The 18,095-nt window shown below is 37.0% G+C and overlaps 2 protein-coding genes across 5 annotated transcripts in view; one reads left to right on the top strand and one right to left on the bottom strand.

The window, feature by feature from the left end:
• Positions 1-12,281, top strand: part of TSPAN14 (tetraspanin 14) — a 43,208-nt gene extending 30,927 nt beyond the window's left edge. For all 4 annotated transcript variants that reach the window (XM_069796154.1, XM_069796152.1, XM_069796155.1 and 1 more), the window contains 6 exons: positions 211-357; positions 1,205-1,375; positions 4,112-4,237; positions 5,873-5,917; positions 6,454-6,573; positions 8,459-12,281. In XM_069796154.1, the coding sequence (XP_069652255.1) occupies positions 211-357; positions 1,205-1,375; positions 4,112-4,237; positions 5,873-5,917; positions 6,454-6,573; positions 8,459-8,530 (681 nt within the window). In that variant the 3' untranslated portion in view covers positions 8,531-12,281. The remainder of the gene's footprint in view (positions 1-210; positions 358-1,204; positions 1,376-4,111; positions 4,238-5,872; positions 5,918-6,453; positions 6,574-8,458) is intronic.
• A 2,106-nt stretch (positions 12,282-14,387) lies between these two features.
• The window catches only part of LOC104320345 (rap1 GTPase-GDP dissociation stimulator 1), a 36,871-nt gene continuing 33,163 nt past the window's right edge, over positions 14,388-18,095 (bottom strand). The window contains 3 exon segments of the mRNA XM_069796166.1: positions 14,388-14,685; positions 15,931-16,059; positions 17,100-17,226. Of these exon segments, the coding sequence (XP_069652267.1) occupies positions 14,552-14,685; positions 15,931-16,059; positions 17,100-17,226 (390 nt within the window). The 3' untranslated portion in view covers positions 14,388-14,551.

The raw sequence follows: 18,095 nt of genomic DNA, 5'->3' as shown, positions 1-18,095 counted from the left end.
TATGCCTTTGCATTTGGGTGAAGAAAATTGGTATTGTCAGTAACCATTTTACAGCAAGACTTTTCCATGTGGGTTGCTGTTGGCAAACTCAGGGGTTTGTAACCAATTCATTTGGCATCATGTGGAATCATGGACATCCAGAAGGAATTTTAAATGAAAAACATGCTTATAGTTGTCACCTTTTTCTGTTATCCTGTTTTTCTCTTTCAGGGTGTATTGTCTGATCTGACGAAGGTGACTGGTCTTCATGGTCTGGACCCAGTGGTGCTTGTCTTAGTGGTGGGAATAGTGATGTTTACTTTGGGATTTGCTGGTTGTGTAGGAGCACTGAGAGAAAACATCTGCCTTCTGAAGTTTGTAAGTAACATCATTATATGAGTGGATTATTATGCATTTGAAAGCTGGGAATGATGGGTGAAGAACTAGTAGCAAACCCAGATAATTAGTTTATAGAATTTGGTTTGTTACAATGTATATGGTAAACTTACTCCCCTGACTGGGTAAAGGTATTAAAAGCAGTGTAGGCTCAAACCTATGTATATTTTTCCCCTTCCTGGAAAACGTTTCTTCCCTTATTCTGCTATACAGTGATTTTCTAGAATGTATACCAGAATCTAACATTGTGTATGTAATATCATAAAACAAGATGTTTTGGAACATATTTAGTCAGATAGGAATTACTGAGAGGAGATGGTGTAGTGGCTTAGGGAGAACAAAATTCCTTAAAAACTTCTTCTAAATGTTTGGTGGACAAAACTTTGGGACTTCAGAGACTGATGTGAAATCTGTTAAACAGTTGCTTTTATACTGAGGCTTCTTCTTTGCTTTAGATCTGTAAACAGTTAAGCTGGACAAAAGAATTATAAAACTGGAAACAATTCAAGAAGTAACATCAAGACTACTTTAGCCCTGTGTTTTGCAGATTCAGATTTATTAATATTTTCACTGCTGTGTGTAATGACTGTGGTATGGTGCTGATTTTACTGTCAAGTTCAGGTGACCAAAACAAAAAGATAACTCTATCTCTTGGGGTTTCTTTACATTGTATTCTCATTTAACAGGTTGTGTTCTCACGGTATCTGTACTGAATGATAATTTTAAGCTAATTCTCTGTGTCTGCTTCTGGTGGAGTTAGAGTAGGGATGCATTCAAAGTGAATGGATATTTTCTAATTTGGGACTTTTTTTATTATTATTTTTTACAGTTCTGTGGAGCAATTGTGTTTATATTCCTGCTGGAGCTGGCAGTGGCAGTTCTGGCTTTTCTGTTCCAGGACTGGGTGAGGGACAGGGTCAAGGAATTCTTTGAGAATAACATTAAATCCTACCGAGACGATATTGACCTCCAGAACCTCATTGATTCGCTACAAAAAATTGTAAGTTCATATCCTGTCACTTCTTTCATGTGTTCTAGGAGAATATGTAGATTTGGAAGTTTTCCTTTTTGTTACAGATTTATCATATTCTGTAGCTAATAGTGCCATGTTACAGATGTGCTGTTTTGTTCTTTCTGCATTGAAAGCATCAGGGAGGCAAGATATTCTGAGATACAGTGCTGTTCTAACTGTGAATGTGGAAGCTCTGCCAAGCATCCATCTGTCTTTTGATCCTCTTGACTTGTTCCCCTGTTCTGATCAGTGTTGCACCAGTTTAAGTGAGAAGTGAGCAACAAAAAAACTTTTTATCTTGAAAAAATTGTGCAATGCAACTGCTAGTCTGCACTCTTATATTAGGAGGTGCTCCAGTCTTGTACAGGGATGCAGCACAGGGCCTTTGGTCTTCTGAGATGCACCTCATCTTGAAGCAAATGAGGGTTTTTATTAACTGGGAAAGGCTAGTCTCTAAGCAGGCAGTTGTCAAGGAAGGTTGAAACAATTTTACGCTCCTGTGGTCCTAAAATCTTCAGTTACCAGAAGACAGTGATGTACACCGGGAGATGACGAGACCTATGCTAGTAAGGGCCTGGTGACTTTCATTCAATCAGCTGCGTTTGTAATCATGCCCAGGAAACAACCAGTGAGGGTGACTTTTCTGATTTTTACTTATTTGTGTGTGGTTAAAAAAAAATATATATATGGAGAGAAACAGAGTATGTATTTGAGTACTTCATGAAGAGGTAAAATGGTTGTCTCCTTTATTCCCCCTCCCCCATCCCTCCCTATATGAAAGAAGGTTCGTTTTGTCTGTCTTCCATCTTTCAGAAGATCATGTTTAGAAATCTGTGCTTACAGCTCAGTGTGATAGCAAAGGACGTTTTAGAGTGGATACCAGTTTGGTCAGCTGTGTATTACCAGCAGCTTACCCATCCCATTATTTTCATTCACTCTTGTGTGCATTGGTATGGAAGCATCCTCTGACTAAGCTGCCTGGATGGATTTCAGTGCTGTTTTGCTTTAGCTTTTGGTGCTAAGGGTACCTTTTTTGTAAGGTAGGATGACTGCTGGCCATGACCAACACCAGTAATTGTCTCAGTGTTGTCCACTCTGTTGTTGTTCTTTCTGTTTATCTAGTTTCAGTGCAGTCAGCCTGGTTAATACACTAAGCTGATTTACAGTTGAACTCCAGTTAAATATTTTTCAATTAAAAGAAAAGGCTGAGCTTACTAAAAGGACTTCACTAGCCAGATTAACAAGTTAATAAACATGAAAAAGGAAAGACCAGAAAAATCTCTGAAGCAGCCTGTCATTGATCCATACCTGAAAATACTGTGGAAGGAGGGGAAGTGGATACAATCTGGATTAGCAAGTGTAGTTTTTCAAGGGTTGAACAACAAGGTGCAGCACCGTGTTCAAATGCCTTTCTAAAGCCCATCTTCTAAGGAGCCATGCTCCTTATGCTGACTTGCTCTGTTCTCAGTGTGTGCCTTGGGACCCAGATAGCTTTTTGTAGGCAGCTCCTTGCTCTGGCTAATTATGTTACTTTCAGGCCTGTAAGTGACCTTATAGTCTCTACCTTACTAAGGTAGATTAGCATGTTTAGTGGTTGTATGGCTTTTTGCAAAGCTGTAGAAGTGTGAGGGAGAAAGGACTAGAAAGACAAATAAGAGGTTCTCTTGCTTTCTTCATGGTAAATGTATTGGTGACCTAAAATAATTTTTTCTTGGTGTTTTTTCTATTCTGACTATTCTGTTCAGCTCTTTAGTCATATTTTCTGTGAAAACTGTATTGTAAACAATTCTGCTCTGTTCACATCAGTGTCTGTCACAACTTGATAACTTCTGAATCCATTTACTGACTTTGAGTTTCAGTGGTCTTGCAGACAGTAGTTAGGTTAATACAAGTTTTGTGAAGATGGGCAGTGGGCAGAGGAGAGATGTTAGAGATATCCCAAGAGGATGGAACTTCATGAGGTACCAGGAAAATCTGTGTGATGGTATAGCATTTCAAGTACTAAATTACAGAGAGAGATATGTGCCCTTAAATATCCAGGCCAGTAAACTGCAAAACATAAATTAATAAGAAACTAGCTTTCATTACTTCCAGGAATTGAACATTGTTTGAAATGTTGGGTTTTCACAAACCTGCAATTATGGTAATTACATTACACTGTTCAGGTGAAGACACTTCTGTGAAATACTTCTAGAGTTGAGTGATCTTTGAGCTAGTGAGACTTTACCAGTTTGGGTATGGAAACCTTCTTATTTAAAACAAAGGAAGTAGAGTCACAAATGTTTGGATCCACTTTTTACTGTAAACAAGGAGAAGAAAACTTGTTGATTCATGAAGATTTAAGGATGAAGTCACAAATTTATCATAGTTTTTCTAGTTTTGGAAATAACAGGGTACAAAGCATTTGTATAAACTATTTTGTTGCACCATTTATGGATATGCACTGATTGCATCTAGCAATTGCATCTAAAGTGATAATTTTTATGATTTTGCTTGTCACACTGACACCTATTTCCAGGAGCAGTATGCCGAATGTATTGCTTTGATTTCATAGAGCCATGGTATTGATTACTCATTTTTTTTTTACTCTGATGTTGCCATTGATTCTGCACAGCCTTAGAGAAAGTGAAGATGATGAACAAATGTTATTCCAGAAAGTAAATTCAGTGGATAAATTGTCTCTAAAATACCCCTAAATGCTAACTGTTTGTTTATCTGTTGTAGAACCATTGCTGTGGTGCCCAAGGTCCAGATGACTGGGACTTTAACATATACTTTAACTGCAGCAGTGAAAGCAAAAGTCGTGAGAAGTGCGGTGTTCCTTTTTCCTGTTGTATACCTGATCCTGCTGTAAGTTGTTTCCTGGCTTTGTATTGCTCTGATGTTGTTGGAGAGGTATGAAAGGAAGTACTTCCTGAATGAGGTGTGATGACTAGGACTTTAAAAGGTATTCTAAATGATCAAAAAATTACTCTTGTGCAGATAAACTCTTTTCATGTTTCTGTTCCATCCTTTTTAAGATTCCAAATGTGGCAACCTGTTATACAGCTGAAAATGTATTGTCACCAGGAATTCAAGCTATTTTTGTATGGCTTGAGTCCGCAAGTATTGGTGCCTGATGATTTTTTTTTTTATTCCCAGTACACCGTTTCCTTGAATTTCTGGCATCTGTTATCTAGCTTGTAAGGACCCGAGAGCACTGTCTAAGCTGTGTGTTTGTCCCAGTTAGAATTAATGTTGCACCACCCCTCCACCAGACAAGTAGGAGTAACTCCATTTGCTGATTGTTTATCAGCAACTAGTAAAGTGCTCATGTACAAACTCAGTTTAAAGCATTTGAATCAGTTCTTTGGTTTTGGCAAGATTTAGGTGCTTATTGGTTAGATCTGTTTACTAAACTTGAGGAATCTGACCCTTTCAGTGGAAGTGAAAATGTGGAGGTAGGAACTAACATATAATTTTTCATAGCATTAGTCGGAGTAGTTACAGCTCAAAGTCAGTCCAGCAATCCTTGTGCAGAGCAGATAGCCATTAGCAGGTTATACTTTTGTCTTGAAAATCAGCCAAGGAAAGACTGTCAGGGAAATATTCCATGTTCAGATTCCGCAGTAATTATTTTCTATTTCAATTTGGAGCAGTACTATTCCACTGCAACTCTTTCTGTTGCTGCATTTAAGGAGGCATAAGTATGTTTAAATCTTTTTGATATGAGATTCTGTTCCTAATATTTCAATTTATAACACTATGCATTGTGTCAATTATGCTATAATTGTGTAATACATCTGTTTTCATAAGTCTTATACAGAGAAAACAAAAAATGTCTTAAAAGGAATGTCTTTGCATCTTTCGAGATAAATACTTTCATTGGGTTGTGTGGGGTTGTGATCTGGAAGGTATTTGTCATCCTCCTACTTGGGACCTGCAGCTGGAGTGTTTTGTATTCACGACTAGGTGTATCTTGGAGCTGTGTTATGTGTGAGACTTTGAACTATCAACTGAGGGGTCTCAAGTAGCTTGCAGCTACTTCTTTTAACTGATTGGGATAGCAAGTTGTATACCACTTGAAATGATGGAGTTTTAAGGCATATTTCTCCACTGCAGGTGTAAATAAATCACCCTGGTACCTTTCTTGTTACATCAGTGTTATGTGAAATAGCTATCATGTAATCCAGATGTCTTATTGGTATGCTGGCAGTACAGTTGCTGTGCTTCATGTTAAAAAGTCCTTCCTAGTTCAAAGCCAAGTGATAGAAGAAGCTGGGATTTCTCAGGGAGGATGTTTTCCTGGTAGTATACACCTCTGCTTTGTCATTACTTTTCTTGTGTTCTGCTAGTGCTTTGCTCATTTTCACTAAAAATGCTTCTTAAAATGGCTGGTTCTGACAATCCTGATTTGTTTGTCTGATCTAAAAAACAGAAAAACTTCCTGTGAACAGAAGTGAGTAGAATTCAATTGATTTATTTTAAATCTTTTTTGCTTTGCAGCAAAAAGTTGTGAATACACAGTGTGGCTATGATGTCAGAAAGAAGGTAAGGTGCTGGGATCTTGCTGTCTGTCATAATCTGTGCTTGCATAGGCAAAACTATAAAAACAGTGGAAATGCTGATAGATATGTCAGGTTAAAATTCTGGGAACTAATCAGCTGTGCTAAGTCATACTACAAGTAGAGAGTGGTAGAGATTTTCCTTTGTTTAAAGTAAACTTGTACTGTGGGAGGGTGGAGGAAACAAGTGATGGAACAGGGAAAGGGAAAGGTGTGTTTCAAAAAGGGGTAGGACTTGCATTTCAAGTGTGCATGTCAATTATTAGTTATAATAGTCTAACTCTGAATCCTATTATCTGCTAATTCTAATGTATTGTAGTAACAGGATTTGCAGGAAGATACTAACATTGGTGTCTGATGTTCCCTGATTTAATCTGGGCATATATGTTATTTCTGGAATCTGGTTAAAAACATTACTGCATAAGTGACAAATCATTAATTTAGCTATACCATGTGGTTGACTGATCTTAAAATAAACTTGAGCAGAAAAGTAATACTCTTATTCTTCCTCTCCACTTTCAGAGCAAGAGTCAATGGGATGATCAGATTTTTGTCAAAGGATGTATTCTTGCTCTGGAAGCTTGGTTACCCCGAAATATCTACATTGTTGCAGGTGTCTTCATAGCTATCTCACTGCTCCAGGTTAGCTGTTTTTGTTATGCTACTTCAAATAAAGTTTCAAGTTTGCAGATATAGACCTGCTGAAGGTACAAGTAGTTATAGAGAGAGGTAAATATTTTGACACTGGATTTTTTTCAGGTATGAGAATAATAGGGGAAAAAAAATATGGGGATGAAGACTTAGAATGAAAATATCTGGTATCAACTAATTTAATTCTCTTGAAATTGTTCCTCAAAGCCATGAAGGTCATTATAAAAATACACTAGAATTATAATACATACAGTATATGATGATTGTGATATATATTGTTATATATATTATTATTATATAAAATAATGTGATACAATAATATTTCTTACATTTCAATGTGCTGTGAGGGCGGGGAGATCTTCTGGTCATCTACTCCAGTAGATCTAAACTACAGCCTTCTATCACAAATGTGAAACGACTAAAATACAATTCTGTCCTCATGTTAAGATTATCGCTCAGCTGGCTGTAAGTGACATGTAGCATACTGCTCAAAAAAAGTTGAGAACGGAAGAGCAGGGAAATTGGTGAACAGGTTGCGAATGTGATATTAGCAGAAACAGGTGAAGGAGTTGGTGTGACTTCTTCCGGTACTTTGTCAGTACTTTGTACATCAAAGAAAAAGAACCCAAATTCTCAGGAAAACATATCAGATTACTTCTTTCGAGGTGGATCCTACTTTCACTGTGGCAGTTGTTTACACTTACCTAAATTTCTTCACTATGGTACTGCTTCACTTCAGTGGGAAATAACAGACTTTTAAATCTACTACCATTTAACTGAAAAATAGTTGAGCATAGAGTGCTGGCAAAATACCTTTTCCCAGCCATGGCAAGACTGCCCTATGTTGCTTGGGTTTTGATATTTTATCACCATCTAATGATAGTGCTTCCGTGGCTTTGAGAGATGCTGTCCCTGAGGACAACACCTTCAGTTAGGAGGATGTTCAAGATAGGAAGTCTAATCTTTTGGCAGTGTGTTGACCGACAATAACTTGATGTTTTTGTTCTTATTCATGTCTTGAGTATCTGTGAAACCACTTTCAGAGTCACTTGTTTTTTCAAATTGTGTCAGTCTTGTGCATTAAACTATTTCATGGTGGGACAGAGTTAGACATAATCTGACTACTTCTAAAACAAATCTTTCAGCTTTTCCAAAACTTCACCCCAGTCTTCTGGTTTTTTTCCTAAGAATGTTTCAGGAAATGTGCTGAGTTATGAATTTATCTTCAGTTTGCAAGGGAAGATTTCCCTGAGAACTTGAGTAAATGTTAAAATTTCAAATTTAAATGTCTTGGAATAGTCTGGGACTTTTCTCACCACTGTTTGTGACAAGAATTTCATTTTAGTACAGGTAATTGTACATTCTATGTGTATTTTAAAAAATTGATGAGAAAATTGGCTGGATTATCCAAAGTTGTGGAATGAATGAAAATGCCTGATTTGTAACTTTAGCAATAGGTAAGGGTGAGTGTTATAAGACTCAAACGTGGCTAAGTGGATTTCTTCCAGCTCTAGGGCATCTAGAAGCTTATTATTTTGAATGCTTCTGAAGTGTTACATGAAAACATCTTTTTCTCATGAGTTTTATTTCTTGCAAGATTCTGCTGCCTTTATTACTTTTTAGTAATAGCCATGCTTTGATGGATGATCCTGGCTATGGAATGGTACGTGAACATGCAAACACTTTATGAATGCGTGTCTTTATTCACGAGTAGTTGCACTGACATCAGTACAGTGTAATAGGGACACAGAAGAAGTAGGTTCCCATTCTGCAATAATAACTCATCATAATAGGCTCTAATTTTTAGAAACATCTTGCAGACTAGTACATTACAAGCTTTTCATCTCACAAATCGTTTGTGTTTTTGTCTTTTTAGATTTTTGGGATTTTCCTAGCCAGGACATTGATTTCTGATATTGAAGCTGTAAAGGCAGGTAATGCCTTCTGAATATAAAAGCAGACGTGTTGCAAAAAAGTATGTTTTACGGTTATTGGTTGGACGTGAAGGTGGAAGAAATGAACAGACTATGAAATACTCCTGTTATTAAAAGCCTTATGTGGATTTTACCCTGCTCATGCTTTTTGTTAGAAGCTGGTACAAAAAAAAAACCAAACCCTCCGAACACACACCTGTCTACCTTTTTTCTAACAAGACAACTCGGTGCACCAGCATTGATCTCTGAGGAAGAAATGGGATTTCCCAAGACAGCAGAACAGATTTTAAAGATCGTAGCAAGGAGAGATGAAACTGCTGTAAACTTTCCTTGAAGGATTACTGTGAAGACTGTTCTATTTTCACTCCCGACTGTCACCAGTCTCAAAATGTAATCTTTTCAGAAGGCGTGCTGATTGCTTCAGAATCTTGAAATGTTTTTAATCTCTACAGTAGACGTGTGCAGTCATTTTTTGGCAAAATACCCAGCAACCATAATCGTCATGGTATTGGAAATTGGGAAAAAGTCATAAATTGTCTAGTTCTTTAATTGATTTTCAGTTGTGCAGAAGTAGGGATATTTGTTTGACTGGGAATAATGTAGATGTCTCGGGAGCAGGAACTTGTGCTCAGCATCAGAGCTTGAGTAACCCATGTTTCAAAATGCAAGCCTTTTCTCAAGAGGGGAAAAGTCTGACTATCTGTAGCATTATATGTTAGAAATCTCCATTTCGGGCAAGGGAGTGTGAATCCCTGATGCTGTTTCCTGTCTGAAAAAAATGTAAATATTCTTTATTTATAGAAGAAAAAACTCTTTAAAAATGCTTAGCTTTTTATTATCAGTAATATCTTTAAAAAGTGCTGTCTGCAGAAATTTCAAAATACAGCTTGTTTAAGTAGGTAGCAAGCATACTATGTTAGCTGTTGATGGTTTTTGCCTTTCCTCCAGTTTCTCTCTCAACTGCTATATTGAACTTCACAAGTCCCAACTGCTAATATCAGGACTGATGAAAAACATTTAAATTCAGTATTGATGCCTACTGAAATCTGTTTTTTTAATGAGGAAATACACATCTAGTGAAAGATTCAAGTTGTTGAATTTTTAAATCTTCTGTAAAGCTGTTGAATCATCAGTTCTGCTTGTATTCTGATACGTGGTTCAAATGCCAGTCACAATATGGTGAACCAGAATGACTTCTTCACAGCAATTTTCTGCATCAAACAGAACTACTCCTGCTGAATTAATTTTATTTTTATCAGAAGAAAACTAAACTCTCTTCTTCCTGTCTTCCCCTCCTGGGGTTCAGTAAATGGATCTGTAGTTCAGTAAGAGTTCCAGTCTTCTCTAAAAGACTTTGGCATAGTATTTTTAGCTTTAAGACAGAAGTATGTGACTGAACTTCTTGGAAGTAGCTGTAGCTGTCAGTTTTACTGTGGGCCATATAACTAACATTGTTTACTGCTTCCAGTGACACCAGTTTTTTCAGGGAGAGCAGGTTTATTTACAGTGCCTAACATAGTGTAAATTTTAGAAAAGTATATATTTTTATAATGATATTTTACTACATGTAGTCTGCCTGAAGGATTTAATACTTGTATTTCCAATTAATACTTGTATTTCCAAAGTATATGGCTTTCTTAGGAAGCCAAACTTAAATCTCTCTAATGTCCTTTTTTTCTATTGTGCATGTATTAACGAACATTTCACTGGCAAAAGCTGATCAACAGTAAGAATCTTTGTATCTCTATTGATTGTCCAGACATCCTTCTAGCTTTTAATCTGTGAAGCACTTCACAGACAATGATGTACTTCTCATGTGTACTTCACTTCAGCTTTCATAGTTCTTTTTCTGGCCAGTGATTGAGACACTACAGGAAAAGGAAGCTTGTCTAAGGATGGCTGACTTCCTTACAGGAGCAGAGAACAGTCTGCTATTACTCATCTGAAAACCTGAAAGTAAAATTGCTAGAAGTGCACTGTGATTTTTTTTTTTAAATTTTTTTATTTTTTTAGCTTTGATATACAGCAAAGAAAACAATAGCAGTAGACCATTGAGGGGAGAGAAAGAGGCATTTCTTCTGTAGACCCTTGAATCTGAGGTCTGTATTACTTATTTGTTGACTCTAGTCCATTAGGAGCAGCCAAAAATTTACTGCTGTTACTGCTGTTTTGCAAGCAGCAAAGCAGTGTCCAGCAACATTTGCTTTAAACTCTGGTGCTTGAAACTTTACAATGCCTCATCAACCAACTTACTCTGTTAAGGTTATGTGTAATAATCTGATGTATGAAAAATTGGAGAAGGATGCTTTCTATTTGTAACTTTTTATTCATAAAACATTGCATTGAGAATTGTATCTAGGGAGTATGTTTCCCTTTGCCGCTTTTTGACACAGAAAGCTCCTAATGCTGCGAAGTAATTTCAGCAGTTGGTGAAAGTCATCATGGTATCAAAGATATCTGTGGAGTTCGTGCACTGAAACTAGCTGCTGACAAGAGCCAGTGTCATGGAGCAGGATTCCAGTGTCTGCAAATCTTGCCAAGTTACCTGAAGACAAATGAATACTTGGTTTCTTTTTGAACTACTGTTTGTATGTAAAATAGAATTTAATTGAAGTGTTGTCTTTCCACGGTTTATTCTGATTGGCTTTGGCCTTTTTAACACCAGCTTTGTATCAATGCTCCAGTTATTTGGAACTGAATTCAAGACATCAAATTCAACCTATTTGAGGATCTTTAAATTCATGGATTGATTTGTTTTCACTGTGGATAAACTTCTCTGTACTTATTCAGTATCACTTTTAAAACTCTGGGGCTCTAGGCTGGTTTACCCCTAGACATTTTGAAGTGCACCCCTATTGGTGGTATGCATGGCTAGTGTAATTTCAGACTTGGAATGGGAATACTTTCTTACCACTTTCTACTTAGTTATATTTAGCACCTTTTCTGTGGACCTGCAGCGACTTCATGGCTAAACATATAGGTTATGGTTTAAAAAGTCTTGTCATCAAAAGCAGTTAGGTGTGAGCCTGCCTCTAAAGCCTTGAAGGAGAAGCAATTCAATGATCTCACAACAAGAGAGGCTTTATAAATTGTTGATGTTGAGATTTCAGTGGTTGGATTTGGAACAACTCCACAAACACTACAATGGAGACAAGGTTTTTAATGAAGATGTCAAATATGAGATCAGACTTGAATAACTAGACTGAGAGAAGGAAACTTTTCAGTCTGATCACTTTTATTTCTCAGAAATGGGCACAATTTATTTCTGTGAAGCAATGTATTTATTTGCCTGTATGTTTGACAGTGCAGCTGCCCTTTTGTTTCTATTATTATACCTGCATTTGGACACAGTTTCCCTGCATGTGAAGAGGAGGATGAATATAAGTACTGAAAAAAGTGCAGTGACAAAAGGAGCTTCGGTTGCCTCCTGAAAACCTGAATATTTCTTCCTGAAGGGTCTTTAGTTTGGTGACCCTCATACAGTGCCATGTGGATAGACTTGTACCTCCAGTCCATTGAGGCTGATGTGCCAATTGGCTTATATGTAGAATTGCCTTGGGTTTTTTTTGTCTTCCCATTCCATCCTTTCTTCTTCCTTCTTCCTACTGCCTGTGGGTTATCAGGCAGCTTGAATGTTGTTTAGCCACTGGAAGGGGAGGTTCTGTCTCTTCTTCTGAGGTGGTTTTTCTGAGTGACTTTCAGTATATTTTTTTTCCTCAAGCCTTAAATTTGATTAAATAAAATTTAATGTTTTGTACTCCTGGAGTTTGATTTCTAAGATTTTTTTTGCTTCCAGTCACTAGCATTTCCCTCTCTAAGGTTTAGACAGCTACTGAGACTGCAGTTTGTGAATAACTACAGAAATGGTAAAAGCCAGCTGGTGTTTGTGTGTATATTTTGCTGAAACTCTCCTGATTTTTTTTTTTTTTCAGTCTGGGCTGCTGAATAATAGGTAACACTGGTGCTTTTCTCTCTATTGTTAATGCAAAGCCATGAACAAGTGAAGAGCTGTAGAATGGTGTAGAGAAATTAAATCTCTAACTGCTGTTTGCACTTTGCCATTATCCACAGTTATCGCTACTGTGATTTGCACAGTCTATGGTTTGTCATGTCTGAGCAATGTTCCTGAAACTATTAAGAGTGCAGAAGTGAAGTAACTTACAGGTTTGAAGATGAGGCTTGCAGAAATAGGTTTGTGTATGCTTTTTTGACCATTTCAGTGTTTCTTTAATGCATTAAAACCTAATTTTAGTTTTAATAAGGTCAGAGAAACATCTAGCCAATAGGTAGTGACTATATTAGAATAACACAGTATCTGGAAATTAGACACTCTAGAATATTAAGGTTGGATCACTTCTAATAAGAATGACTTAACTTCAATGTGGCTATTTGATGTGTGTATATATAGAACTTGTAATAGATCCTGATATATCTCATACTAATGCCTGGTTTAGGCAGATCTTACTCTGAAGTTGTGAGTCTGAAGCTATTTCTCATTTTGACATTGGAAATGTATAGGATGCTCATATCACTGTGTGCTTTAAGCTAGAGGAAACTGCACATGGTTCAGCTCTTGTTTATCTTTTCTCCTACTACGTGGTCAAAACCTGCTTGTGTGTTGCCAAGCAACTTGTCTGGGGTGGTTTTATGAAATTCCCTTTCTCAAGAGTACTCCTGAAAGTGATATTTGGTGGTGAATGTAGTGGGCTAAATAGTGTTAACAAGTTTTGCAAGTGGGAAAGCTTTTGCAGGAACAAAGCTGTAATGTTTGTTCACAGATGCAAGACAGTTATACTTGAATTGTTTGACAACAGGAGGCCTTGTTGACTTTTAAACATTACCTGGTTTATAACAACTTTTTAAAGGTCAGTACTCTTCTGGGGTTTTTTTCTCAATAGCTTCTACTGCTGGCTAAAATAACCCCACCATTGTTCTCTAGCTCTTCAGTATCTACTGCTACAGCATTTTGAATTTGATCTCCTAGGTCTTGGCAATGTGCCTCTGCAACATACTCGCAACTGCTTCAAAAAGCTCCATAAGAACAAGTTGTGCAATAGATCCTGTTACCTTTTTTTTAATCAAGTGACCATTTTAAAATATGACAGGTTTCTGTAGAAATGTTCAGAGACATTTGTTTTACTACAGTTTTTCATAAACTAAAGTTAAACCGAGGTTCTCCTACTGGAGATAATTTAATGAAATGCCAGCTGTCTTAAAATCTTCACACATGACCACTTGTAATTTCTAACTAGCTTTAATTTGTATCTTGTCCAACCACTGTATGGACATTGACTGTAGTTTCTTGTGAACTACTGAGTCTCATTCCAGGTTACAGTAGCTGCAACTCTGAAATTAGGATGAGTGTGACCTCAGATAGTTAGGAATACAGCTTGTGACACTAGCAGGTAAAACCTCAGGGATGAGCTTTTGAATTGGAAATTGAAGAGGGATTTGGTTTAAAGGTACAGTTTTGTCGTGATTTTAACATATTCAGTTAACAGGTGGGCTCGCAGGTCGATTCACAATGTGCAGAGGTTGAATTGGTGCCAATTAGCCCTTTGCATTGTTTAAGCTACAGCTCTCGTCTAATCTAAACGCCCATTGTTTCAGGTTGCACGATATAAGCTTGACATTTTTTTGATAATGATTTTAAAGTCCTATTGATACAAGAAAAAGTTGCAAGTGATATCCTGATTTGACAAACCAAGTAGCTTAAAAATGTATTGCGGAAGTGGTAATTGCCTGATGCTTCTCATGTGATGTTTTCTAAGACCACTTGCTTGACAGGCCTTATTCCTACTGCTGTTAAGTAACTCAGTGAAGAGCAGCAGTGAGGCAGGTATCTGTGGGCCAAATAGATGAGCAAATGAGTATTTTTTTTTTTGTATGTACAGCTTTGAAAGCAGGAGCTGTACCTGGACTTAGTAGTGTTGGTTATGCGGCAGCATGACAAATGCAAGGCAATGTTGGCAAAGCTGGCATTGTATTGCATTTGCCTCAGCAGCAGTGCAGGGTTGCTATGGGGAAGAAGGAGGCTAGTGGGGTGTCTCTCCTCTCAAAACCTGTAATGTTGTGACAGCTTCCTTGACCACATTTGCATCGCTGTGACTACAGAGTTGTTCGATGGTTTCTTTAATCTTATTCTCTTCTATTTCTTGTCTCAGATCACCTGAATGAGAGATGAAATGCTGACTTTTAGTGACATGCCATGGCATAGTGGCTCCCGACAGTTGTAAGATAAAAGTTTGAAGTATTGGCTGTTTAAAATGAGCTGCTTTAATTTAAATACATTTCTCTCAATAGATACCATTTCAGCTATTGAAAAGTATTGAACAGGTTAAGATTTTTTTTTTCTCTCTCCTGTTTGACTTCCAAGAACTGATTGAATAGGAGAAAAGTACTTTGTTGAAAGTATAATAGAGGACAAGTTCTAGCATTATTTTGCCTGTGAGCTTTTTTTTAGCCTTTCATATTAGTAAGACTCAACCCTTAGTGTTACAGTTAATCTATAAAGTGCTAAGTACATACACCTCTGGAAAAAAGTCTTATAGGTCACATCTGTTGTGTCAGTACTCTGTAGTAGCACTGAAGGATGCAAATGTTGATCCCTATTCCAATAACTGTGTGGCTACAGGTAAAAAATACTCTACTGCAAAATCCAACTTGGCTGCCAATATAGGGTGACTCCACGATTTGAAAGGCAGCTCCCCTTGTGGCAGATCTTGCCTGGGCACAATCATTATTTTCAATTTACATGATTTATGTATGAAGATGTGAGAAACTGGCACAAGATCTTTGGACTCCTGGTTTCAAGGTGGTGGTTTTCAGTTAGTGCCACACATCCAGGATGAGTCTGATCTTGCTCAAAGTATTTTAAGTCTTCCCTAACCACAGAGTGAGAGAAACTGAAATCATATCCTTCACATGTTTTACTAAAAGTTGCTGTGCAAAGGCAGCATTGCTAAAATTGCTGTTTTCTCTCAGCTTCTGGTTTGCGTACAGCATAGGCAGAATAAATGTATGCTTGCCTGTGGAAGATGATACAGACTATTTTTGAACACAAAAATGCTGTGGTATGTACAGGACCTGGGATTGTCAGACATTTGTGCATGGTGAATTTGGACAAAGATGCCTTTATTCCAGGGCTCTAATTTTGCTAGTTCAGGACTTGATTATGCCACTGACTCACTGGAATAAAGCCTTTTTTCATTCAACTGATGGTTTAATCCACTTTTCATAAAGAAAGAAGCTACTTTACTGGGATTTTTGGTGATCAATAAAGAATGAACCTCTTTAATATCCTTTACTACTCACTGACTAACATTACAAGCAGCACATTTCAGTAACAGAAGACACTTGTGTTTTCATCACAAACATCTGTTCTTTCATCACAGACAACTTAAAATGAAGTTACCTGAATTAAGAAGACTGCACAAAAGACCCATTGAATTATATATCACCTCAGGACTGGTATTATCATCTTGTAGAAGTTTGTGTAAGCTTTGAACTAGCTGTGATTCCTTAAATGATTCTTCAAGCGTTTCTGAAAAATAAGTAAACAAATACCTGAGATGTACCTGAAAAGAAGCTAGAAAGTGAACATGCTTGCTTTTTAAAAATAAAATCCTGACTGGCTTAATTTCAAATTGGCTATACAGGGATGTCTTGGGCATCTGTTTTCTGTACTGGAAAATTTCTGTATTTTCTTCACTTGCCTCATTATGGAAGACAGAACATGTATACTATAGATTGTATAAAATAACTTCATCATAGATTAAAATTTGCAATGATCAGTGCTAGGAATGTTGATTCATGTTAGTTTCCCGGTTGAGTTTGAGAGCCTTAATGGTGGACCAAGCAGTAGAATTGGCTCTTTACTGTCTTGCTTGTTGGCATACAAAATTCAAAATTTCAAGTTGACTATTACTTTTCAGTTTATCTCTTGATGTATGTAGATTTCTGTGGTGACTGTCTTTATTGTAATAAATTGAGTCTCATTTTCAAATGTGATCAGTCATACAGGAAATACCTGGAAAAAATATACTCAACCTCTCTGAAAATGAGCTCAGTAAAAGTAGTTAGAACCAGTTTTCTCACTTGTTTAATTTGCAACTTCTACAAGGCCCTTTTGTCTATGCTTCTACTTTATTCTCGCCTGCATTCAAATATCTGCTGAAGATTATTTCCTCAATTTATAGTCTTCATTGACCATTCTAGTCCATAATTTTTCCTTAATTTTATCTTCATTTAGACTTTATCATCTTTTTCTTTAGTCTTCATTACCTTTACTTTCCTTCTGTTTTTTTATACAAGTTTCTAGCATCATACCATGCTACTCAACAGATTATGCCAGTCCACACAACCTAATCATCTGACACCACCCTAAACAAAAAAATCTTTGGGCAGTTCCTGAAGCCTGTTGCTTTTGTGATCTTTTGGATGGCTGACTTTATTTCATGCTGAAGAGCTAAATCTAGACAAGAAACATGCTTTTTTGTACATGTTATGTAGAATTAACAGCATGACACTGTTTCTTAATAATTGAGGATCTTGCACAGGTAAATGCTTTTAGGAGAAAAATACCTAAATCGATTGCAGATGCTATTGCCAAGGCATTCAGAGCCTCATTCTGCATGGCAGCATGTTTGCTTGTTGTCATGGAAACCAGATGCTTCACTCCTTGTGCCTCCTGGATGGCTTTGACCACTTCCTGTTAAAGCAAAGGTAAAATATCACAGATAGAAATCTGACTTATGAATAAAGTGGAATGAAGAGAGAAATGAGGTTGCACTCTTCAGCCTCTGAATAGATGGAAATGATTTGCCTGCTGCAATGCAAACTGATATTTGAAGATTAGAGATAACATTGCTTTTGGCACTGATCGTATGTGTTTGTTTAGGGCTGGTCTAATTTACTTGGAATATCAATACTTACAATTATGTATATGCGTATCTATAAGATAAAAATACATATATTTTGTCTCGAGTTTTAGTTTGACCTTATTCTGATTTTTCATTTCAAACCTTCAAACTAGCAAAGATTAGTTTTACTTTTATCAAAGCCTGTGCAGATAGTATCTACTTTTTTTTTATCACTACCTCAGAGTAAAGCATGGTTGGGATGCCTGTGTATAATAGCATAATTTACAAGAAACAGAAGCCTGTTCTAATATGCCAGCAGATACAGATCACACCAGATTCATCCATCACTAGGTAGATAAGTGGGCTCTTTGGAGCTTCTGGAGGACTGATGTTTGGAACAGCTCTGGGTTATCTTTGCCATTTTAATTAGAAACTAATATTTATGGAAATATAAATGCTTTACTTACTATTTGTCAAGCCTTACTCAAGCAGGGTAAAAGTTGACAAATGACAGTAAATAGCTGTGTTGCTCATTTCTGTGCAGTATGTGTGGCTACGGAGAGCACTGCTTTCCTGCTCACACCCTTATTGGTATTGAGGCAGACTAGAGGGGGTTTTACTGTGAACTTTCATGTTTTTAATGATAAAGCTGTATGTGCTGTTTTAACACTTAACCCTCAGCTATATTGACAAGCTTTAAAAATATTTGAGAAGGATA

Source organism: Haliaeetus albicilla, chromosome 11, assembly GCF_947461875.1.
Source record: "Haliaeetus albicilla chromosome 11, bHalAlb1.1, whole genome shotgun sequence".
NCBI lineage: Eukaryota > Metazoa > Chordata > Aves > Accipitriformes > Accipitridae > Haliaeetus > Haliaeetus albicilla.
Note: the sequence above shows the minus strand (reverse complement) of the source record. Positions and strands in the feature narration are given on the sequence as shown.